Source organism: Apodemus sylvaticus, chromosome X, assembly GCF_947179515.1.
Source record: "Apodemus sylvaticus chromosome X, mApoSyl1.1, whole genome shotgun sequence".
Taxonomy (NCBI): Eukaryota; Metazoa; Chordata; class Mammalia; order Rodentia; family Muridae; genus Apodemus; species Apodemus sylvaticus.
In genome coordinates this window covers 136,132,773-136,158,229 of record NC_067495.1, presented here as the reverse complement: position 1 = coordinate 136,158,229, position 25,457 = coordinate 136,132,773, and the positions used below count along the sequence as shown (strand labels likewise).

At 38.4% G+C, this 25,457-nt stretch overlaps 1 protein-coding gene across 2 annotated transcripts in view; it reads left to right on the top strand.

Annotated features, from left to right (window-relative positions):
• Positions 1 to 25,457, top strand: part of Fgf13 (fibroblast growth factor 13) — a 170,276-nt gene that overhangs the window by 98,884 nt on the left and 45,935 nt on the right. The window contains exons 1-2 of one of the 2 annotated variants that reach the window (XM_052171583.1): positions 18,175 to 19,084; positions 20,961 to 21,071. In XM_052171583.1, the coding sequence (XP_052027543.1) occupies positions 18,898 to 19,084; positions 20,961 to 21,071 (298 nt within the window). In that variant the 5' untranslated portion in view covers positions 18,175 to 18,897. Of the gene's footprint in view, positions 1 to 18,174; positions 19,085 to 20,960; positions 21,072 to 25,457 lie in introns of those variants that run through there. The other variant, XM_052171584.1, reaches the window with a different exon arrangement.

The window sequence follows — 25,457 nt, the reverse complement described above, 5'->3', positions numbered from 1 at the left end:
AACTTTCCTGAGCACAGAAGTACATGCCAGGTACCGTCAGTTAGGAAAGAAGCCATTCTCCTAACAATATTGTTTGTCTTAAATGCCATTTATCTACTAAAGTCATGTACACCATCTGCAGCTGGCTCTCCTGAAGAGAAAAAGATTTGAAATTCATAATGTGTGCTGCTGGCAGTCTTCATGCCTAGAAATCTCATGGCACTGATTAGAAAAAAAATCAGAGTGAAGTTTCTCCTGGCAGCATAAAAAATCCTTTTTTAGCTTGGTTTGACTTCTTGTGCAATGATTGTCAACTTCAGACAGTTGTAGCTCCTACTATATAACTATATCATAGATGTAGTGTGCCTTTCCTTGGGAAGATGTTAACAAGTGTTGAGTCAACTGACAGATGGGTTATCTATAACAGGCCAAGAAAAATGCCATTCCCCCACATGTAGCTTAAACCAATGGTTTTAAGTGGGTTTTCTTAAGTAGTTTTGACCTTGTACCTACACTGTCAGAAGTCCTTTCTTCCACCCTGATCCTGAGCAATTGTAAACTAACTTCATATCCTGAAGGAGGCCTCTATAGCTTGTTCTAGAATCATGATGAGAGCTTATTGTTTGTGTGCTCAAAGGAGTACGTTCAACTTGAAAAATCATAAAAGAAGGCAAAAATGGGCCTTATTTTAGACACATCTTCTGTGACACCATAAAATATTATTTATTTCTCTATGGATCACACTAAGTGGAAACACTTTATAGTAGATAACCTTTGAGATGGCTTCCAGATGAGGACAAAAAAAAAATACAAACAAAGTCAGTCTGGAAAGATGACCCAGTGGTTAAAGTGCTTGGCAGGAAAGAGTGAAGAACTAAGTTTGAATTCCCAGAAGCCACAAAAACCCCAGGTGCTGTAGCAGACATATATATAATCCAATTGCCCCTCATGCAAGAGAGGAGGTAGACTGGAGCCTTTCTAGAAGCGCATGGCTCAGCTAGCCTATCATCTACATTAGAACAATAAAACAGCCTGTCACAAAGAAGGTTGAGGTCATAGACTCACACCAGAGATTGTCCTTGAACCTCCACATATAACCTCATACACACACACAAACACATACATATATTAGAAGCACAAATACACATGTATCAGAGAGATTAAACAAATCAGAAATCATAAGGGATGTTGATCTGATACAAAACAGACAACGTGAAGCAAACCATGAAGTACAGGAGAAATGAGCCTCAAAAAAATATTTAAAACTTAGAAGAATTTCAGAGACCAGAGGAGTCTATGAAGATAAGATGGTTGTCATGTATTGTGTTATCGTGAATAAACCCTGGAATAGTACCAAAGCAGTAGGAGAAAAACTTGTAGATCTGAACAAAGTGTGGTTTAACTGATAGTAATATTAGTTTCTTAGTACTGAGAAATGTACTATAGTATATAAGATGTTAGTTTTGGAGGTAACATGAGTGAAGCATGTGTTAGAACTTGCTGTACTATTTATACAGCTTTTCTGGAAATCATAAACTCTTTTATGTTGTAATTTTTATTCTTATTCTTTTTTAAACATCAATGCATATGGGTCATATAGTGCAAAGATTATCACTGACTCTTTCCTGAATCTATCACTTGACCAAAATCCAGCCTCTAAAACCCTGTACTCTGCTAACTCTCTCTTTTGAGCTTCTGCTGACACAATTATATGAGTCAGTCATCCAATAAATGCAAGACTCCCTTCTACAGTGTCTGGTAAGCAATGGTGGACATCAGTGTAACACCTCCTCTCTGAACTTGTTCATGGATTACCTCCCATGACAAGCCTGTGCCATCTACTTTTAGATTGTTCTTATTTTTTTATATGTGAATATATTAAAATTAATGTTAATCTGGTCCCTTCTAAGTCTTCTTCATTGACACTACTTATTTTCTGCAGAGAATAAAAGATACTAAATGGCAAATAAGTTTCATATATAATCCCATGCCAGAGATATTAGATTTAGTTGGTCCTAAATTTCCTTACTAGGATAGTTTGTTAAGTGCTTCAGCTTTAGTATTCAGCTTTTGATTCAGTCTCAAAAGACCTTAAAAATCTTAATCTGTGAAAGAAACTTTATAAGATGAATATTAAAAATAAGTACACTAGGGCTGGTGAGATGGCTCAGTGGGTAAGAGTACTGACTGCTTTTCTGAAGGTCCTGAGTTCAAATCCCAGCAACTACATGGTGGCTCACAACCATCTGTAATGAGATCTGATGCCCTCTTCTGGTGTGTCTGAAGACAGCTACAGTGTTATATATATAATAAATAAATAAATCTTTTAAAAAAATAGGTACACTAACACAAGCAAAAGCATCTAGTTCACTAATAAGAACAGGTGCAGAGAAGATTCCTGATAAGTGTGTGTGTGTGTGTGTGTGTGTGTGATAAGATATATAGCTATAGATATATATCTTCAGAATAACCAACTTATGAAAACCCAGGGTGAAATATACAAACTGTTGCATTGTATGATTTTTGATTCTGACTGGCAAGGATGATTTTTAACTTTCTGTTCTTTTTAATTAATTTCTTTTGAGATTTCATTCCATATTTCTGTTGACCTTTCTACCACTGGATTTAATTAAGTTGTTACTGAGCAAAATTGAAGTATTAAGTAACTTTAGAAGGGTAGCTGCTCACTTTCTTGAATCTAGTTTATAACATATTAGAGAGATTAGTCACGACAACCAACGAGAGAGTCTGGCAAGAATTCAAAAATACCCTTTATAATCAGCACAAAGTAAAGAGTAGAGCCTGGATCAGACTGTTGACCTAAATCTCCATGGCAATACCAAGATTAACTTTTGCCATGTGATGAACAGATTTCAAAACTGTGAAAAGTGCTGGAAACCAGAATAATAATCACAAAGGAAGAAAAAGAAATCCAAGGAGAGAAGTGTCCCTACTTCTTGAAGAAATTCACAGAAGTTTCTATAAAATTGGTGGTCTGATTCTCCAGAATGTTATTCGGCAACAATATAAACAGGCAAACAGGAGAAAGTTGGAAAATGTTAGAAATATCCCATAAAATCCACAATCCATCCAACTAAATAATTATTGTATTGCTGGAATATCTGTTATTAGTAGGCTAGGCTACATTGCCAGATCCACTGTTTTTTAACTGTCTGCATTTAGTTACTCAGATCTAATCATGACTTATTTTTTTCATCTATTGCATGTGGGATAATAATAGTTCCTATTTCATAGGATTGATGTAAGTCTTGATGACTTAGTATACGTCTAGAACAGTCCTTGATTCAGTGTAAATACTTAGAAAATGCTGGTTGGTATTGTGAGAAGCATCACTTTCTTCATCGTTATCATCATCATTTATCATTATCACTGCTATGTTATTGTCATGATTCTCAAACAGACATTGCCTTTAATATTTAGACCCCATGAAGAAGTAGCAGGGCTAGAAAGGTTACATTTTCCATTTTCTAATTTTGTTTGCATTAGAAAAAAGATTTTGAAATGTCAGCACTGGAGAGGTTTTATAGGTATTACCATTTTCAATTTTAGTGCAGCCCTTAAGAAAATGGTAACTGTAATTCTAGTTGAGGCAGAGGATCTAAGTAAAGCACATTATTGTTTAATCTTTCATCAGAATATAGGAAGAGGTAGAAATCTGTTAAATGTTATGTGGTCATGTGTTTACCTCAGAAACAGAGTTTCCTGTCTTTCTATATATACACATTAAAAACAACCCCAGGCCCCTGCCAGAGCAATTTTCTTTGTAATCTCTGCATTTTTCATCTTGCCTTTTTTTAGGTGGCTAGGTATCTCATCCAAAGAGGATAATTACAGTAATTCATGATTGGATTAGATTTTCAGTGTGTACATCTGATGGGAAAATTTTTCAAATTGGTTCTAGGTACAGGCTTTATGAAGTAAAATTGTTGGGGGTGTTTTTTGAATATTTTTTTTATTTTTGTGAATACCAAAAAAATTGACAGTTATCCCTGTGAGTACCAAATGGTTTTGGTGGCAGTCTAATGAGACTGAAAGCTGATGTGATGGGGTGGGAGCAGTGGGAGTCAGAGGACATTCTTTTCTGACTCTTAACTCTTGCACTCTGCTATCACTTTGTGTTTTAGTGTAAGTTTCTTGTTTGATTCTCTGGGGTGATATTAAGCTAAATAAATTCATAGATAAATGTATTACATGATATGTTAGGAAAGTTCATGAGAGAGTTTTCTGGTATGTAAAATGCAGCACATTCAAATCCACTCTGGTGTCATCACCAATTCCCATGTATATCAAACAAGTCTGAATTGTTAAAGGATTTATCAAATCTGAAAAGGTTGTATTCTTCCAAATGATTATTTTAATGTCAGCATAGAGATGAACATGGACCAATGTTGACCCTGTTTCACCTTCCCTTTCACAGAGGGCAAGCAGAAGTTGTTCTATAGTTTAATACATGAACACTGCTTCCATTTACTTGTAATTAAAACATGGCAAGAATCTTACGTGGTCTTATTTGTATTATACATGAATCTGCTTCTTTAAAACAGACCCATATTGCATTTCTTTGCTCTAGTGGCTCCTATCTGCTTTTCAAAGGAAGAGTTACCTAATTAACTTACTCATGGCAATATCATTTACTGAACTCCTATCATATCTAGATATGGAGACACAGAAAGGAGGCTCTAATGCTTGCTTTAGAGAAGTCAGTGCTTTGTGGAGATGGCAAAGAAACAGACAAATGCATTTAATGAGCATCATAGTACTGTTTATACAGGGGACTTTAGAAAGAGAAGAGGAAACTGGTAGTTTTCATATGGCTTGTTAGGGAAGGTTTCACAGAGGAAAAAATGCCCAAGATTACTTCTGTGGACTTTTATGATAGGTACAGAATAGAATTTTCTAGAATATTGCGGATGGGATGGGGTACCCAAGAATTAGACAGAGATGCTTTAGGGTAGGATCCTGGTATATCTGAAAGATAGTGTATCAGAGAAGGAAGATCAGGAAGCAAACATAACAGGAAGTCTAGGGCCAGATATTGCAGGCCTATACATGATGTAGAGCAACTCAAGAAGACTTGTTCTTGGAAGACATAGTCAGTTTTGAAGAGGAGTTTTGAAGCTCCTTGATCACTGACAAGTGAGGAGACAGAATAATAGGACCTTAGGAAGTTCTGATAAATTTCAGGCAAGTACAGGAATGTCTTAAAAACAGGAATTTTGAAGAGAGACTAAGAAGTTAAGATCTGTAGTTCTTAGTTACTCCTTGGTTACAGGGTAGGAGGACCTGGAAGGGTTCATGGAAGTTCAGACTAATTTTGTCTGGGTTGAGATAGTGGGTGAATCCTGAAAGGAGAGGGATACAAAAAACACTCAATCACCAGTGAAGTGAGATAACTTCAGTTTTGGATTTGCATAGTTTAAGCCCCTATGGGATATTTGGGTAGAAATATCCATATATGGCATTCAGAAGAACCATGTGAACTAATGAAAATATGGAGCATTTTAGATTTGTTATCATATAATTGTAGTTCATTCCTGAATTATTCATATGGCTGGGTCTTTACCAAAATTTGAGTCAGAAAAAAAATGTTCTTTCCTTTTTGAGCCTTGTTTTTGACATCCCAATCTGTTATATTCTGTATTGTTCCTGAGTAAAATTTTGTCCTTCTGTTTTATAACAATGAGAATAATTTATAGCTACATATTTATGTTACCATGTAAAATGATTAAACTGCAATTTCCTTATAAACAGGACCATTTCTGACTACATCACTCCTAATGATTTACAATTTAGCTTGACTCATGGGAGATGGTCAATGAATAGACACATGTGGTGAATAGAAACAATTCCTGCAAATAAAGAGTGAGGTGAAAATTAGAAATTTTAAGATGCCATCATAAAGGATTGAGATTATTAGTTAGAAGCAAAAGGACTATGGAAAAGAGATAATCATCAAATACCCAAGTACCGATATAAGAAAACAAAATATAGGCTATGTCAGAGAAGCCAGTAATATACCTCATAGCCAAGTATAATTAATTATATTTTTAAAATAACATGTATATGATTTTTTACTTTTTAAAACCTATTTTGTGTTTTGAGATTATCATATAATTATATTGTTCTCCTCTTATCTTTTCTCCCTCCAAAACCTCCCAAATATGCTCCCTTGGTCTATTTCAGTTTCAGGGCCTCTTTTTCTTTAAATAAACAAATAAGTACATTTACATAAATACTGTGTGTATATGTCTACCCACATACAAACAACTGAACCTGATAAGTCCACATGTTTCAGGACTGGCCATTTGGTATTAGATAACAATTAAAGTGATGTATCTACATATTTTAAGAAAAATAATGGTTAATAGCAAAATTTTATTTATCATACAATTTAAGGATTTATTTTAATTTAATGGGTATTAATGTTTGCTTACATGTATATAATTTACCGTTTTTAAGCCTGGTAAATATGGAGGCTAGAGGACAAAATTGTGTCCCAGGGAATGTGGGGTGGTTATTGGTTGTCACATGGGTGCTGGAAATGAATGTAAGTCCTCTGCAAGACCAGCAAGAGTTCCGAAACACTGAGTAATGTCTCCAACCCAGTTAGAAGATGTAACTACATAAAAGTTAGTTAGTGCCACAGAAACAGTAAAGAATGAATGTATTCATCTAATAAGTTCAACTTTTGCTTACCTGTTTCTTAAAATCACAGAAACATTAGATCAAATACTACCGTAAGCCTTTACTAATATACAAGAGAATTCAAAAACAAAAGCTACAGGTGACAGAAAGAAAGAATTCAAAAGTAATGGATATGTCAACAGCAGCAGAAATTGATGGATGCACAAGCAGACAGTCAATCAGACAAATAGATATAAGCTATATTTATTTTAGCTGAAGCTTAATGTAGAACGCTTAATGTAGAACAGCAAGCTTTCTACTGAGACCAGGAGGCAAAAAGAACTATCTGGTTAATGAAAAATCAAGGTCTCAGGTCCAGAGACATAAAATATAGGTGCACTGGGAGTATCAGGAAATTAGGCTCCACATCTAAATTTAAATCTTATGCTGAGAAATTAATCTAAAAAAATGTACTCAGAACTAGTGAAATCCACAAAGCACTGACAGGAAAATCTACAAATCTGTAGAGATCAATGGCTATCCAGAGTTTACTTGAGAGTTGTATAGGTAGAGACCTTTCTGCTGAAGTCAAAGCCATGCTCAGATTTATGAAGTAAGAAGAAAATAAAAGCGCATCTAGGCGGGTCAGTAGTATTCCAGAAATAAAGCAACATAAAAGACACTTAAGCATAAGTAACTGGGTGTGATTGCACATGCTTGTAATCCCACCACTTTGGAAGGTCAAGCATGAGATATTGTTTTATTAGTAACTGTTCTATTGCTGTGAAGATACACAATAACCAAAGCAACTTATAAAAGAAAGCATCAATTATAAGGTGCTAGCTTATAATTTCAGAGAGTTAGTCCATGACCACTGTGACAGAGAGCATAGCAGCAGTTAGGCAGGCAAGCCTGGTGCTGGGTCAGTAGCTGAATGCTTACATCCACACACAGCAGGCAGAGAGGAATAAAATGAGCATTTGAGACCTCAAAGCCCACCCCCATTGCCACACCTGGCCCCAAACGGCCATCCTTCCCAATAGTTCTACCACCTGAAGACACAGCATTCAAATACATGAGCCAGTGGGGGCCATTCTCATTGAAACTCCCAGAGTTATGTAGTTTTAAAAGTGTTCACTGGGATAAAGGAAGGTGTAAAACCCTTTATGATATGCACAAGATATGAATAAAGTGTTCAAAAATAAACATTAGAAGAATTGTAAAATAAAACATATTTTAGGTCATATACAATTTTGTAGAATAATATACAATATATGTATGTGTGTGTTCAACTAAAATAAAAAAAAACGATAGAGTCAATTTTCCGAAGTAAATCAAGTAGAGTATCCAATTCTTCAAGTAAAGATGAAGAGATGTAATTAGAAAACCGAAGTAAGAAATGGTGAAGGATAAAATAAACTTTAAAAACAGAAAAACAAAAGATGGAGAAGGAATAGTGTTAGGTTCAAAAGTCAACAGAAAAACAAGAGTCCATGGCCAAGCTTACAAAACTGAAGAAAAATGAATACCCTAAGACACATAGGAAAAAATAGATATATTGTCAATATGTTAAAATATGAACAAAATTTACATAAAGGAATTACTCAAGATATGAAATAAAATGAGACGGAATGGTGAATACAACATTAGGACATTGGTTCTTAAAGGGCCTCAAAGATGTTGAGCACCTGAACCAAGGTGTTAGAATGTGCTCATGTGTAATACACACACACACACACACACACACACACACACACACACACATCTAATGAGGAATTTTTGTGTCCCTTAAGATTTTACTTTAATTAAGCATTAATAGTGTTTTGGCAATAAAAGTAGAAATTATATATTAGAAGCAAGAAGAATACCATTAATATGGAGATTTTAATGTTTTCAATATTTTTATTTTGTAAGTTTTATTTCATTTTATGTGTACAGGTGTTTGTCTGCATGTATGCCTGTGTACCAAGTACATTCCTTGTTCTCAAGGAGGCCAGAAAATGGCGCTGCAGCTACTGGGACTAGAATTACAGTGAGCTGCCATATGGGTGTTGGAATTCAAATCCAGGTACTCTGGCCTAGCAGTCAGTCCTCTTAACTGATGGACTATCTCTTCAGGCCCATAATACTTCTAAATTCCAATCAAATCCTAGTTGTTTTTCTTCAATAAGAATTTTAAATATACATAGAGGCATCATCAGAATTAACTAGTTGGGACAGTTATTTTATAAGAATTTTGATTGTTAGATTAAATTAAAATTTAACATTGCTATAATAAAATATTTGATGATGCTTTTGTGCAAATCTCTGGACTCCCAAGTTCAACCTTTGTTTCTTAAGAAATGCTTATTCTGTGACTTGTATCTTGGATATTCTGAGCTTTTGGGCTAATATCCACTTAATAATAGGTCATACCATGAGTATTCTTTTGTGATTGATTACCTCACTCAGGATATTTTTTAGTTCCAAAACTTTGCCTAAAAATTTCATGAATTCATTGTTTTTAATGGATGAATAGTACTCCATTGTGTAAATGTACCACATTTTCTCTATCCATTCCTCTGAGTAGGAATATCTGGGTTCTTTCCAGCTTCTGGCTATTATAAATAAAGCTGCTATGAACATAGTGGAACATGTGTCCTTATTACATGCTGGAGCATCTTCTGGGTATATGCCCAGGAGTGGTATAGCTGGGTCCCCAGGCAGTACTATGTCTAATTTTCTGAGGAACCGCCAAACTGATTTCCAGAGTGGTTGTAACAGCTTGCAATGCCACCAGCACTGGAGGAGTGTTCCTTTTTCTCCACATCCTTGCCAGCATCTGCTGTCACCTGAGTTTTTGATCTTAGCCATTCTGACTGGTGTGAGGTGAAATCTCAGGGTTGTTTTGATTTGCATTTCCCTGATGATTAAGGATGTTGAACATTTCTTTAGATGTTTCTCAGCCATCCAGTATTCCTCAGTTGAGAATTCTTTGTTTAGTTCTATACTCCATTTTGTAAAAGGGTTATTTGTTTCTCAGGAGTCTAACTTCTTGAGGTCTTTGTATATATTGGATCTTAGCCCTCTGCCAGATATAGGGTTGGTAAAGATCTTTTTCTCAATTTGTTGGTTGCCATTTTGTTCTATTGACAGTGTCCTTTGCCTTACAGAAACTTTGCAATTTTATGAGGTCCCATTTGTCAATTCTTGATCTTAGATCATAAACTATTGTGAAGCTCAAGAAGAAGGAAGACCAAAGTATGTATACTTTGGTACTTCTTAGAAGGGGAAAAAATACCCCTGGCTCATAGCCAACCATTGAACTGAGCACAGGGTTCCCAATGGAGGCACTAGGGAAAGGACCCAATTCACTGAAGAGGTTTGCAGCCGCATAGGAGGAACAATAATGTGTACCAACCAGGGACTCCCAGGGACTAAACCACCAACCAAAGAGTACCCATGGCTCCAGCTACATATGTAGCAGAGGATGGCCTTATCTTCCATCAATGAGAGCAGAGGCCCTTGGTCCTGTGAAGGCTTTATGCCCCAGTGTAGGGGAATGCCAGGTCAAGAAATTGGGAGGGTGGGGTTGGTAAGCAGGGGGAGGGGGGATGAAATAGGTGGTTTTCAGAGGGGTAAAGAGGAAAGGGGATAACATTTGAAAGGTAAATAAAGCAAATATCTAATAAAAATTCACAATTAGAAAAAAGAAATGCTTAGTCACCATGGTATACATGGCAATGAAATTTTATTTTGATTGGCATCTTTCTACAGGAAATACTGCTTGTATTCTGTATTGATGACAGTCATAATTCGATAACAAGCATCTACTGAACATCAGTGTTGACAATATGAGCTGAACTGATATCTATAGGAAACATAAAACTTTACAAGCAGGAAAAAAGAAGCCTCACAAATCTACAGGAGAATGTCCATATAATAAATGAATTTCTCACAATCTTGAGGATGCTCCCTGTTCACAATCATAAGCAACACTACATTCAAGCTTAGCTTTCTGCGGGTGCTTCAAGTATGGGACCATAAACATCAAAGTTTCCTATGCTTTCTCAGCTGACGTGGAAAACAGAACCTGGTCAGTTTGGGTTCAGAAGTAAAATTACCTAGCTTTTTAGCTTTCTCATTCTCTAAACATCATCTGTCATGAGCTGTGTTTTGTGAAGTTAAACACATTTTCTGCCCTCTTGGCCAGTGTTCACTCTGCATTTTGGGAGGCAGGGTTTTTTTTCCCTTAACACACTGGACATTGAGTACTGTTGCTGTAAAGTTTCTGCTTCTTATGATTACATTTTTATTACTTCTGAACTTCAGAACTTGACCTTGAGTTGATGCCAGGAACAGTCATGAAAGAGGCAGTGAAAAGCATAAGGGATCTGAGGTCAGAGTTCATGAAGTCAAATTTTGGCTTTATCACTTTCAAACTGACCACACTAATTATCCTCTCTTTGCTTTAATTACTTCATCTGGAATATGGGGTAAAAATTTAAGATAGTTTTACACATTATATGAACAAATAAAGTCCTTAGATTAGTAAGCAGGATAAGGTTAATACCCATAGGTTATAGATATTGGTATCTTTGCATCCCTCAGGTTCTTGGAAATGTAAATCTTGAATGAATAAATAAATGAAAGAGTGAATATGTGAGTCTGGTCAAAACTTTGAACCTTTCGTGCCTCTACTCTCTTCTCTAAAATGAAATTCAAGCCTCTGTTTAAAACTACTTGAAGTCTTCAGCAGTTCCAAGATAACTAACTAAATAAATTAAATCAGTTAATTGTACTTTTTACTGTTAGAAGGGAAAAGTGAGAGCAAATTAGTGAAAATGGATACTAGAGAAGCCCCTATTTGCAAAAGGATAGTGATGGGCTTCCTACCATGGAAGAACATAATCTGTGTGTAATATTTTTCCCTCTTGGCTGAACTTAAGCTTCCTGTAGCTGAAAGCAGATGGCACACAAAAGCTTACACAGTGGAAAGCCAGTTTTCCCTGTATGAAAAGAACTGAGAGCATTGGGAGTACTTTAACTTCTTGTCTCTGCTAAGTGGTGATGGAGATAAAGGCTGGGAAATTTCCTTTGGGTCTCATAGAATTCAAAAGCCCTAGATTACCAAAGACAGACTCCACCCTAGTGTCAAACTATTTCCTGGGCTGGGAATACCCAGAATGACATTAAGCAGTGGTTTCTAATAGTTGTATTTCCATGAGAAGGTTAGTGATGTTTTATTCATATATCACTCTAAGAGATTATTGTAAAAAGTATTATGCACTATGGTTATAGTCTGCCTGTCTTGTTTTCATTTTTATTTATTTTATAATTCACTTCTATCAAACAAAGGAAGAAACACATTTCAATTGAGAATATGGTATATTCTATTTTTTCCACTTACCCAAGCCAAGATAGAGCCACATTCAGCCACTACTTCAGCAACCCAAATTCCAGACCCAGTGCCAAGGAGGAAAGCCTTGTACACATATATCTTATTGGCTGAGAATTCCCAGTTTAAATACTGGCACTGCCACTTGGGTACTTGCCAGGGAACCATTGATACAACACTTAGTTTCGCTAGACTTCACTTTCTTCACCAGTAAAATTGAAATCATGATAATACCAACTCTGTATGTTGTTTTCTTCAAAGAACTCTGCTTCATTACATATATCCAGGGTATCTATTGAATTCTAGCACATTTAAGACTCTAGGTAAAAAGTTCTTAAACAGAGTGGAGGTTGTAATATCCACGCAGGGCATCTACACTGTACTTAGTGGCCCCTGGTTTCTTTCACCATTTTCCTGCAGCTTTTCAGAAATGAATCCAGTGTTGTGAATATTTTGCCATGTATTATAAATTTCTAATTTCATTAAACATCAAAGTTTCAATGGGGGAAAAACTCTTCTTTATGTTCATTAGTGACCTATCAATTCAGGCTAAAGCAACTGTTCATTTATGATCTTCCAATATTGTTGAATAGAATCCTGAAGCAAACTCACTTTAGAGAATCTGATGGCTGTTGCTGATTTTGGGTGTTCTGACACTTCTGAAGCAACCTTGGGGTCTGAGCACATTGTATATCCAAAGTGCTTTGTACAGATTGGAGAAGATGAAATTAAAAAAAATGAGTGTGACTTCCTTTACTCATATGTTTCAAGTTCATCCAATAGGATTTCTTAAGGACAAAGGTACTCCCTACTCCAAGCCTTATAAATCTATCTCAGTAACAGCATTGCTAGTCTGTTCCCCTTCTCAGACCACTTAATTCTTAGCTGTAGGACAAAGGTATCTGAATAGTGTGCTGAATAGCATCTTGAGGGAAACCAACACACACCCACCTCAACGGAAAAAAATTTCTTCTACATCATAAAAGCCTCCACAGACAAAAAATCAGACATCAATTATATTATTTGACAATCCTTGCTGAAAACAGTGCTGAAGTCCTACAAAATGTAAATATACATATACTGACACTTAAGCTCATTTCCTCATGGTCTCTTTTGATGATCCAGGAGGAGTCTCCACCTCAGCAATCTGCTATTGCCATTCAGACTCTCTTGATTAAATGGCAGAGTAGGTAACTAGAGGCCTTGAACTCAGCTTTATGGTTGCCAAGGCTAATTCAATGGTAGGATTCGTAGCTATGATTAATACCATCAGGGTTTTTATGGTCTTAATGTTTATAAATTATGACTGAACAATGAACATTTTATTCAGGTTATAGGATTTTTCTTCTTAAAGGATCAGAATTAATCAGTGTTTTCTCAATTGATTTTAAATATAAATCAGAGGTGGCTTGAGTAAATTATATGGCTTAAGTATTGAGATAATGATCTCAGAGAGAAAGGACATAATGAAAACCAAGCCACCTTCTCAGTGTGGTTCTGAGGGTCCCATGGCTTTTCATACTGAATGCAAATCAAGACAGCCAATCAATTTCTGTAAAAATTAGTTCTGGAGCCTTTTGTTCCTGAAGTAAAATTCCTCTGAGTGATCTAACTAGGAGAGACTCTTAGGTACCTAATAAATCTGTTGGGTCATGTTATAGAATACAATTGCCACTTTTTCTGTCCCTGTATTTTCAGTATGACATTGACAAAAATCTCCTTAAATTGCATTTTTCTTCCTGCTTGAAGTTAAGTGGTAAGAACTTATTATAATGGCTTTTCTCTAAGCCCCTCATTTGTATTTCTATCCAGTTGGTTTTGGGAAAAGCTCTTGGACATAATTAGATGCCTTACAATGTGCTACTTGCTATTCTGTCTTCTAACTAACACCCCCCCCCCATGTCTTATTTTGTGAGTGAGGAAGTCCCAGTGTTGCTTGACCCTGATACACTTGAATCTGACCCCTTTCCCTCTCTTAGAGTTCATTATCAGTCCTTGACTGTAACTTGCTATAGAGAGGTTTTGGTGAACTTCTAGAAGAGAAATTGCAGCAGAGGAAGAGAGGGAGGGGGAGAGGGAAGGGGAGAGATGTAGAGAAAGAGAGGGAGAGGAAGAGCATGAGAAGGAAATGGCAAGTTGCTGGGATCATGTTTCTCTTTATGAAAGAAGGGTGCTTGAAAGCTTTCATTTTCAGGGTTGCAGAAAGATAGCCAATTGCTTCCTGCTCAAAGGGTTTTGAGACTGTTACTGACTAGGCTGTCTCAACTCTCTTGTTTCTGCTCATCACAGTCACATCTGTTTGTATTTCTGTTTTTTTCCCCTGGGGAAGCCTCTGGAGAGCAGGTTCCATCAGCTTCTCACAGCTCATCTGAGGCCTGCCAAAGCACTGACAGAGGACAATCAGCATTCTATGCTCTGATGACTCCCATACATCTTGGAAAAGAGTGCTACAAACCTGGCTCCAAAGTGAACTCACAAAGAGGGGGAATTGAAGAACTTAAGCATTTCTCTTTGGGGATTCCAGGGATACTTTATGTTGTGGTGAGGTAGGACAGGACAAGCGGCAGGTGCTAGAAGATAAGGCATCCAGAGGAGCAGGGGTGTCCAGAAAATGAAGCCAAGGCTCTCAGACCTAAAAAGGAGCATCTCATCCAGGCCTTTGCAAACAGTCTGTCTTTAGTAGTTGAACTTTTATGTTTATTTTTAAAAGAAATCATACAATGAGTTACACTGCACAGAATAGATGGAAGTAGAAGTGCTATGCTTAAAACATGTCAAGAGAACTTGCTTTACAGGCGATCACTTTTAGAGAGCTAAGACTCCAGCTTGGAAGTGACTGACACTGACCATGATACTCCTCACAACAGGAAGGATATCTACCCACAAAACTCACATGGCCAATTAATATAGGGTATACAAAAAAACAAAAACAAACAAACCAAAACAAAGTAAGTCTCCTGAATAGCAGGGTGCTAGCATAGAGTTCTTTAGGAATGGAAATAGAGAAAAGTGTTAAGAATGTATATTTTTCAGAATTTGGCCAAGGCATGAATAGGTGGGTGCAGTGGGGTACAAGAGGTCTGTGGGAAACAAAGGAAAATATACCCACACAGCCTAGAAGAGTTCAAACTATGCATCTGGAGGGTATCCAAAAATCCCATAGCAGAACTGCTACTGATAAAGCAAGCCAGGAGAAAGGGTGTTTTGGAAGCAGGTGTCAAAAGAGAGTTCTTATTTTTTCTCTCACTCAAATGCCATTCTACTGGTCTGAGATGGCAGTGGAGAGGAAATAAAAGACAAATAGTCTTTTCTAGGACATGCTGCAATTCTGTCTTTCATTTTTGCCCTCCTGAGATACACATGACTTTGAGGATTTGAAACCAATATTCATGCTCTTCTTTGAGTTACTAAGCACCTGGGAAATAGAAATGGGTAGTAGGAAGCCATAAAAATCATGCCTTATTTATAGTTAATCTAATTGGATAATGTGATTTAGAGGGACTCGGTTGTTCCATGTATAGACATGTGCATGAGTGGCTGCATGTGTTTGAGTGTGTATTGGTGTGTTTCTGTGTCTGTCATATGTTGTGGAGGGTTCCCACAGGGACCAGAAGACTGTTTGGACCTCAGTGAGCAGCCTGACATGAGTACGTAGTGCCAAACTTGAGTCTAATGCAAAAACAGCAAATGCTATTACCCACTGAACCATCTCTCCATCCCTACAGATGTCTTTCTTTATGTTCTGGATTGAACTGACTGTGAGTCACAGACATCTTAGTGGAGGAGAGAGAGAAGAATGCATGTGGTCTGCAGGCAGACAGAATACATTAAGTTAGAGACATCCTAATCCAGTCTCATCAATCTCACATCAGATATTTCCCCATGAAAATGAAAGAATGGGGTGGAGAATATAAAGAAGTAGAAGTAACATCTGGATGCCGAGAAGGAATATATCTTATTTATTCTATTATCCCCATTTGGGAATTAGCAAGATTAATGGGGGAAGGTTAATCAATGTGTAAGTAACAGTTAGATGGGAGGAAGAAGTTCTGGTGTGCTATTGCACAGTGGAATGACTCCATGCAATAATGGACGGTATATTTCAAACTTGCAGATTTTCATGATAAATAGTATTTGACCAGGTGTTTTTAATGTAAAACATTACATAATGTATATGCTTTAAGTGACTGTGATAGTTCTGCTGTAAGTTTATTTTTTATATTTTATGCAATAGCTAAAAAGAAGATTTCTAGAAATAACTGAGAAGAAAGGAATTAGAGCAGTATTTGCAAATACCTATGGACTCAAGTTGTCAGCTTTGGCCTAGTGGACACATGTAAGCATGCCATAGAGTTCAATTCGCAGTCAAAAAACAAACAAACAAAAAGGTGGTGGTACATAAGGACTAGAAGGAGAGCAGATGATGTTTGCATACTTGTACTTTGCAATGATAATTGTCCCTCTTGGCTCTATATGCTGAAGCCGTCTTCCATGACTCTGTTTACTGACAATATCCAACCAAGAAAAGCCAATAAACCCACAGGCACTCTAAAAATATTTCAGCATTATTTAAGTAAATGGTAAATAGTTCTCCTGGAGAAATGAAAGAAAAAGAATGTAGAAAAGCCCTTTTCATTTCCTTGTAATATTTCCTCATTCTTTGCCAAGATTGTCCATTTTCTAAATAAAACCTTTGTCCTTGTTTAGCCTTTACATATACTGGATAAGGAATTCAAAGAGAGACATGAGTTGAAGAACAGGGGCCCTTGAATAAGGTGCCAGAGTAAACTCATACCAAATCCCAAATATCTGGCCCTGATCAAGGTTTCTTCTGATCTAGCTTTTGATGAAATACTTCCCCCCCCCACCCCCCAGTTCATGAAATTTAACCAATTGCTCTTTCTGAGCAGAGACACTATCTGGAATCAATACCAAACACTCATTCATCAATAATTTTCAATAAACTTTGACTATGTAGACTATGTGTAGGAAATGGGATCACTGTGAACAAGAGGGCTTCCAACTGTGCAGGCATTCCAGAGACAGTGGGAACAGACTAGGGGTCTTCGCTCCTGCGAATTAAGCTGATGTGTTCTTTGATTTCTTGGAGGCTTGGGGATAAGTTAAGCATTGGTTTTGCATTTTAGTTTATTCTGAAATGATCTGGGAAGGAGAAGAGGGTCCAGTACAAAAAGTGTAGAGCCCTACTAGAGCTTTCTATTTAGCCTCAGAGATTAAACAAAACAGCAAAATAATAGCGTCTAAAGGTACAGAAATGGATGGACTGTGATCTCTTTAATGCATTTACAAGAACTGAGGGAACGAACCTGTCTGTACAAATAAGACAGTAAACGGCCAAGCTGGTTCCAGAATTTGAGGGGTATAGATGAACCTTTCTAGTTTTCAGGAAAAGGTAAAAGAAGGAAGCAGGAAATGGGAGCTGGAACAGAGGTGAAATGAAGATCTATGCTTTTATCCAGTATTGTCTGTGGTACACGTACAAGCTCGCTGTATGGCTCCCAAATGGCCAGATGAGGGGGCGAGGAGGAAAAAACAAAACAAAACAAAACAAAACAAAACAAAACAAAACAAAACAAAACAGGGCTTGGCCAGCACACTTTGGCAAGAAAGGAAAAGTCAGCAGAAACCACTGGGTGGCAGTGTGCTGTGCTGGAGCAGCTCTGCAGTGCCTGCTGCTGCCTCTCTCCTGGGGGCTGAGCCCGTCTGTGTGCCCTGGCCTCCTGGCCTGAAGGGCTACAAGTGTCGCCATGCAAAATGTCTCAGCAGGTCTCTGGTGGGATGTGGGCTATTACTGAGCCATGTGCAGGAGTCTGGGCAACTTCCTGGGCTTCTGGCTGGGGCTAACTCTGGGTTCTGTACTCAATTCACATCCTCGCCCCTCTGCTCCCAGCTCCAAAGCCCAGCAAACCTCAGCTCCTGCAAGGCAACTATCTCACCCTAGTGTCTCCTCCATAGTTTCTCTCCAAGCCTCTTTTAGGGAAAAGGAAAGGGGGTTTGGGGGGGACGGGGCAGTGTCTTGATCTTCTACAGGTGTTCGTGGGAGTGGGGACTCTGCACCCGGGGGGGGTGGGGCGGTCGGGGGCGGCGGGCGGGCGGGAGCCAGTAGCTGGGTTCCGGGAGGGAGGGGCCGCCGAGACAGGGAGGGGGCCTCGCCAGGCTGTCGCGCTCTTCTGGAGGGTGCCTGCAGCGACTGAATTCCTGTGCTGCGACGGTGCCGCGCCCAGAGCAGCAGCCACAGCGACGATGCCAGGCCATTACCTGTTTGATCCCTGCGGGAAAGCTGGCACCGGCCAACTTTTGCTGATCTTCGGGAGGCGAAGTTGCAAGGACTAGTGGAAGCGCCGGAGGGGCCAGGGCGAGGGCGCGCTCCCCTGTGCGCTGCCTCCTCCCTCCTCGCGCCTGCCGCCCGCGCCCGCGGCCTCTCTCCCGCCCGCGCGCTCTCCCTCCGCCCGCCTCCCTCCTCCGGCCCCCCTCCACGCGACACAGGGCGGGGGTGCCGCGAAACTCCGACCCAAGCCGCTTGGACTTGCACCGTGTCCTCGGGGCTCAGGGGCCGAGCGCACGCAGTCACAAGCGCAGCTCTCTGCCTCCTGCCAGTCTCGCCTGCGATTCCAGCCCGGGTCTGTGGCGTCGGTTCGGACCAAGGCAGCCAGAACCCGCGCGGGAGCCCGAGCACCTTCGGAGGAGCTCAGAAGGCATGCTGAGCCCCCTCCTCGACTGAAGCCGGAGTGCCCAGAAGCCCCGGCCAAGCTAGCGCAGGCTAAGGAGACCCAGGCAGCGAAGGCGCGAGCCAGTGGCAGCGCAGCGGCGGAGGAGCAAGAGGAGGCAAAGGCAGAGGGGCCCCCGAAGAAGTGGTGGTGGTGGGCGTCGTGGCCATGGCGGCGGCTATCGCCAGCTCGCTCATCCGTCAAAAGAGACAAGCCCGCGAGCGCGAGAAATCCAATGCCTGCAAGTGTGTCAGCAGCCCCAGCAAAGGCAAGACCAGCTGCGACAAAAACAAGTTAAATGTCTTTTCCCGGGTCAAACTCTTTGGCTCCAAGAAGAGGCGCAGAAGGAGACCAGGTCGGAAAGGGGCTTTTGCCTTTATCTTTGCCCTTTCTTACTTTGCGACTGTGAAGGGGGTTGGGGGCGGCATGGAAGCGTAGGTGAGTTTGGAGCCTAGCTAGTGCAGATGAGGCCCCCTAGCCGGTGTGCGTGCGTGGGGAGGCGATTGCTTTTTTTTTTTTAAACCTCCGTAACAGTTAAACAGGCTTGCTGCATTGCAACTGCCCTGGGACAGGCACAGAGCCCAGGAGCATAGCTTGCCCAGGAGGTGCGACCTCCACTTCAGACATGTCACATGCATGTATGGGTGTGCATGCCCCTGGGCTAAGGAAAGGGAAGGTGTAACCCAGACTGGCTGTCCTGTGATTTGGAGATCGCAAGAGAGGAGCAGGGCTGGCTTCATTGCCCACCCCTCCTGGAAAACCCGGGGAACCCCTATCTTGCTTTCATCACTGGCAGCCAGACCCTTCCCCTCCAGGTTCCACTCCCAAGGGATCTGGGCTTTCCACTGTTTAAGCATTCCATTTCTTTTCGGGACAGACGTGACTTGTGGGGCAGCTTTGAAGCATTTGCTGGAGGGGGGGGGGTGCTGGTAATAATTCTAGAACCTTGCGTCAAAGATTTTAGAGATCTGGTCAGACTAGTAAAACTGATAACTTGACATTAAATACAAGACAAAAGACAGGACTTAAATCATCTTCAGGCTTTGGGTCCTTTTGGACCTTTTCAGTGCTAAGAGTATCAAGACTCTTCCCAGGACAGAAGAGATTACAGTAGCCTTAGGTGTCAGGTTGCGTCAAGGTAGACCTTGGGGGCGGGGCGGGGGGGAGGGGGAGCATGCAGTTTATTTACCGTTCTTAACCATATAAACTGTCCTCACCATTTTCTTGCTTTTTATTTGACAAGTATTACAGCAAACCTGATTTACTCATCCATCAGTTATTTCTCTGTGTGTTCTACACACCCTGGAATTCCCCAAAGCAGGCATACGTCTTCAATTTGCACGAAGTTTGTAATTCATAAGCTGTGAATTAAATTTGTTTAAAAAATCCATTACACCAAGTGATTATGTGACACCAATAAATACTATTTTAATGCACATGTCTGTATTCAATAAAAGCAAATAAATTAAATCCTTGATTATGGTGATTTATACTTGAAGATCATTTTAATCAAGAACCTGTTTTGAGTAATCATGTTTTGATATTAAATTTTAAAATAAGTACGATTTTATTTTCCTTCCTACTCATTAACAGAAACTGTTCTTTTTACATCCATTTTCCATAAGAAAAAAATCTGATAGGGATGGAGATGGCTATTTTTTCTACCCACTTCTCATTGTCTTGTGTGGAAGCCTCAGTTCTGTAGATAGAAGTTCTTTGATGGGATTCCAGGTTAGATACATAGCCTTCTACAAATCGTGCTGATTCTTAAGGAAATCGTTACTGGTCGGTTTGGCACCTGGTTGGCAAGCTACTTTACATTATTTTTATATTTATTTTTCCTTCCACATGAAAAGTAACACATTATTCAGAAGGCAGACTATGCCATTTGCCGACTCATTCAGAATGTTTAATGAGGTGGAGTACCACTAGGTGCAAAAGAGCCAGCTATCAGAAATAGAAGACTCTGTCAAAAGCTTTAGTGTATTACCAATGTTTTGAAATAGAAGTCAAATTTTTTTCAGATGTATTTTTTTAATGTATTTTTTTCCTGAAACTTCTCATTTGTTTACTTGTTTTCTTTTTTTCAGAGGACCCTTCCCTTTCAAAATATGCTTTGATTCCCCCCCCCACTAAAATGTGTATGTTAAAGTAGAATTTTGAATCCCAAGTCTCTTCCACTATATAGATATATATATATCAATTGACCCAAACCCTTGTTCTCTTTGCAGAGCCTCAGCTTAAGGGTATAGTTACCAAACTGTACAGCCGACAAGGCTACCACTTGCAACTGCAGGCAGATGGAACCATTGATGGCACCAAAGACGAGGACAGCACTTACAGTAAGTTCCTGCTAAATAATAGTATGTACCAGCAAATTGTTGACATTGGGTTCTTTTTCTTTATTTTTAATTCAGACAAACTTTGCCAAATCCGTATGTCAATGCAAAATATGATCATGTGACATAACCCTGTTTGCATAGGCTCACCTACAGGAAGTTGAACATGGAAACATCTAAAATACAAAGTAGAGCAAATAGTGTTGACACTGTCTGAAGGATGATCCAAATGCCATCTCCAAGGTAATCTAGATAGATTTATGGCTGTCCTTTGGATTTTATTACTTTTTCCCCCAGAAAAATTTCTCACCCACACAGTGATCCTGAAATAGCATGCTATCTCCACTCCTAAAAATGAGCCTCATCCCAAGAGGCAGGAGTGGTTTCATACCATGATAATTCACTGTTACAAGCTTTTGCCCCTGACACACTATACCAATACTAACTGATATTTTAACACTGAGTTACTTACATGGCTCTGCAAAGGGATTTCTTTAAACTGGAGAACATAATGGTGAATTAAGAAGGAAATGCATCAAAATGGAGTTTTATTTGTAGTTACTGAAGCCCAGTGATCTGAAGGTATTTGTTATATAACCGTTGTCTACAAATATTTATTTAGAATAATTAAAACAAAAATATAGATAGTGTCCCCTTTCCTTCAATATTAATAATTGCTGTTTCATTCAATTTACAGATATCTGCAGACATACTCATTTGTTTCTGAGGACTAAAATTATTGGTTCTCATAATTCACTCTCTGTTTTCGAAATTTGGATTCATTTCCCTCAGATTTGTTAGTTCCTAGAAATATTCCCATTGTTGGCTGAGAAAACAGCTGCAGAAAGTAGGTCTGGCTGCTAAGGAATTCTCTGTAGTTCATTCTTTTGGAACCGCATAACTGTAGACAGTAAAGCCATAGATAAGTATTCCAATATTAAGGATTAAAGAATTTTATACCTTTTAAGAATGTTTCCTGGGCTGAGGATTGAAATAGTGCCTCAAGAGAAAGTTACCTTCAATTACCCTTGAACCCTCTTGGTTCCTAGGATGAAGGCCCAGTATACTAAATGGCTCTTCAGTGTTTTGCCAAATGCTGTGTTGCTGTGATGATATTAAAGTTTTATAACGAATCCTAGTTACTCTTTCATGCATACTACTCTATTTGAAACAACTACCCAAACGAAGCTGAGCACTTTACTGGAATCAAGTAACACACATCACTATATAGTGGTCCATAATAAAATGTTTCACTAAGTTATAATTGCAGATTGATGCATGGGGCAAGAATTAAGTGATATATGCTACTCTCTATTTTATAGTGTCTCAAAAACTATGAGAATTGTTAAAGGGAAGTTTGTGATTAGCTACCAATCTGGTTGCTTTCGTATACTTTAAATGTCCAGGTTCAAATAGAGAAGAAATATTTGGTTCTAGTATTTCCTTAAATGAACAGTTTGTTTTGTTTTGTTTTAAATAGATGATTCAGTGTGTTGTCTCCTAATAAGAATGATATGACAAAACCATAAAGATGATACCATACATATTAATTTTAGGAGCTACACATATAATATACACACAGAAGTACACGCACACACAGCTCCATTTCTTACTCTGGATTTTTTTATACTGTTTAGAAGGTTGTGCTTCTTCATTACTCCATATCCATAACTTCTTTCTGCTCTAACGTGTCATATTTGAATGCTGATGACGTTCAGGGAACCTTAAAGAGCATAGCCAGATAACAAGAATCCATATCTAGTCTGATTAAAACCTATAGTGGTAAGTTAATCAAAGGTAAATAGTACCATAACATGAAACATTTAAATGAAAAGTATCACAAAACACCAGCAGGCTTGACTTCTGGGTTGAGGAGCAACCATGGCCTAGGGAGATAATTTCCCTTCCCCATTGCTACTATGCCACATCGCCACCATAAAACATAGACGCTTAATGAATAAACCAATCTATCAACTTGCAAGTGTAACCCTCAACTCTATCTCTCCTCCCCAAGCCAAGCATTTTAATATTACTTTTAAGTGATTCTTTAAATGAATGGAACAACACAAATATTTTTTAAACTGTGACTCGTTTTAATAGTATTTTCTCAACATGCATTCCCAGTATTATGTTTATCTTTTCCTTTCATCATAATTTTCTTATTTAGTTCAGTTCAATTGATTTTTTTCATTTTAACTTTGATATGGTAAACAAGATCACATAATAAAGCAAATAGTTTCAGGCTTTATGTACATCTGTTTCTAAATCCATGTTTGATACTACGCATTTAAGGTTACCTTATATAGATTTATTATAATGGTAAATGTCAGTCCAATGACATTTCATCATGGACAAGTAAGACATAAATTATGCATTTTTCTATAAAAAGGCAAAGATGATAGACATTTCATCAAGGCTGTTTTGTTATTGGGTACAATGAATGGATTTTAAAAGTGGGAGATTTCCCCTTTTTTCAAACTTGCAATAGTTTTGCTCCTTTAGTGTGTCATGATTCTCCAATACACATTAAAATAATAGCTTTATTAATTAGTATCTCTTGGATATATTGGCTCTATCACGCTCAAATGTCCTGTTCATCAACAAGGGAGCATGACTTGGGGTGAATAATCTCCTTAACTTAGAAATGTTTTCATATAGAAATTTGTTTTTACGTAGTCACAATACAGAACAATTAAAAAGCAACATGGAGGTTAGTTATGAAAACTCTCTTCAATTCACAAAATGAATGAATGGATAAATGAATGAATGAATCAATAAGTGTTAAGGCATGGTGTTGCACACCTTTAATTATAGCGCTTGGAACAAGAGATAGGCAGATTTCTGAGTTTGAGGCCAGCCTGGTCTACAGAGTGAATTCTAGGACAGCTAAGGTTACATGGAGAAACCCTCTTTTAAAAAACAAAACAAAGCAAGAACAAACAAACCAAAAAAAATCTCTAGAAATCTGGCTGAAAGAATTGAAAAGATTTTAGCTACTTAATGAATGCCTTTTAGAAACACAAATGAAATCAATTATTCTTTATATTAAATTTTTCATCATGATCAAAATATATTTTTGTTATTGTCTAGCATGATTAACTGTGAGTTCAGTTTTCTGGCAAAAAAGAGCATGACCGAACAGAATCAATGCATATGACACAATGGTTTACTCTAGGTGAAATTGTTGGTTACTATTGAGATTATTCATAACAAAACTCTAGTATAGTTCTCGACTTTAAAAAATACATCTGTCCTGAAATTAACATTACCTTAGGTTACATTACATGTATCAGTGTTTATATTCCGAAGAAATAGAAACTGTTTAGCTTCTGACTATACTAACCTGAAATTAAATTATTTGTGATACATCATAAGTCCATAAATAAGTTTTACAAAATTAGAAAAGGCATAGCAAAGCTGTGAGTGTCAGTAAGTGTCTGTAATCCTAATCCTAAAGAAGCTGAGACAGGGGAATTCTTACAAGTTCTGGTGAGCCTGAGCTGCAGAGCAAGACTCAGATCTGCCCGAGAAAGCAAGATTCTGTCTCAAAGGCAGGAACTAGAACAAGAGCACCTTGGATAAGAGGGGATTCTGTCCAAGCTTACTTCTGCTATAACAGTTTGTGTTTTTATCGTGAAGACTGCCCCTTTGGAAAACTTAAAAGCCAACTCAGTTTGTAGTTTATGTTGACTATCTAAAAGGAAATATTGGACTTCTACATATGCCCAAGTACTTCACATTGTTGTACTCTCTTTACTTTTGGCATATACATGTTTGTGTGCATGTATGTGTCTGTGTCTGTGTACCCAGCTTCATAAATTTTTAGGGTACATAGTGAAAAGTGAATGGCTTCTTACAAACTCAATAGCACTATTCAAGAACAGTGACAGGGGCTGGAGAGATGGCTCAGCAGGTAAGAGCACTGACTGCTCTTCCAAAGGTAGTGAGTTCAAATCCCAGCAACCACATGATGGCTCACAACCATCTGTAATGAGATCTGACTCCCTCTTCTGGGGTGTCTGAAGATGGCTACAGTGTACTTACATATAACAATAAGTAAATAAATAAATCTTTTTTTTAAAAAAAAGGAACAGGGACTATGGATTGATGTTGGGTGCTTCTCTTCCTCCTTTAACTGTCTATTGCTTGAACTTTAGACATATCATTTCTTATTAAACCACACTCTGAGAGCAGTGAAAATAAACACAAAATTCTAATCCTTATCAATCTCTTCTCTGCCTTCCTCCACACTCTCCTCTGATGTTAAATGCTATGTTCACACAACTAAGAGGGTTCAGAATATTGTTTAATAATATGAGATTCTAGAAATACTTTTTAGTTTCATTTCTTATCTATTTCCATTATCTATTACTATAACCTAATATGGTT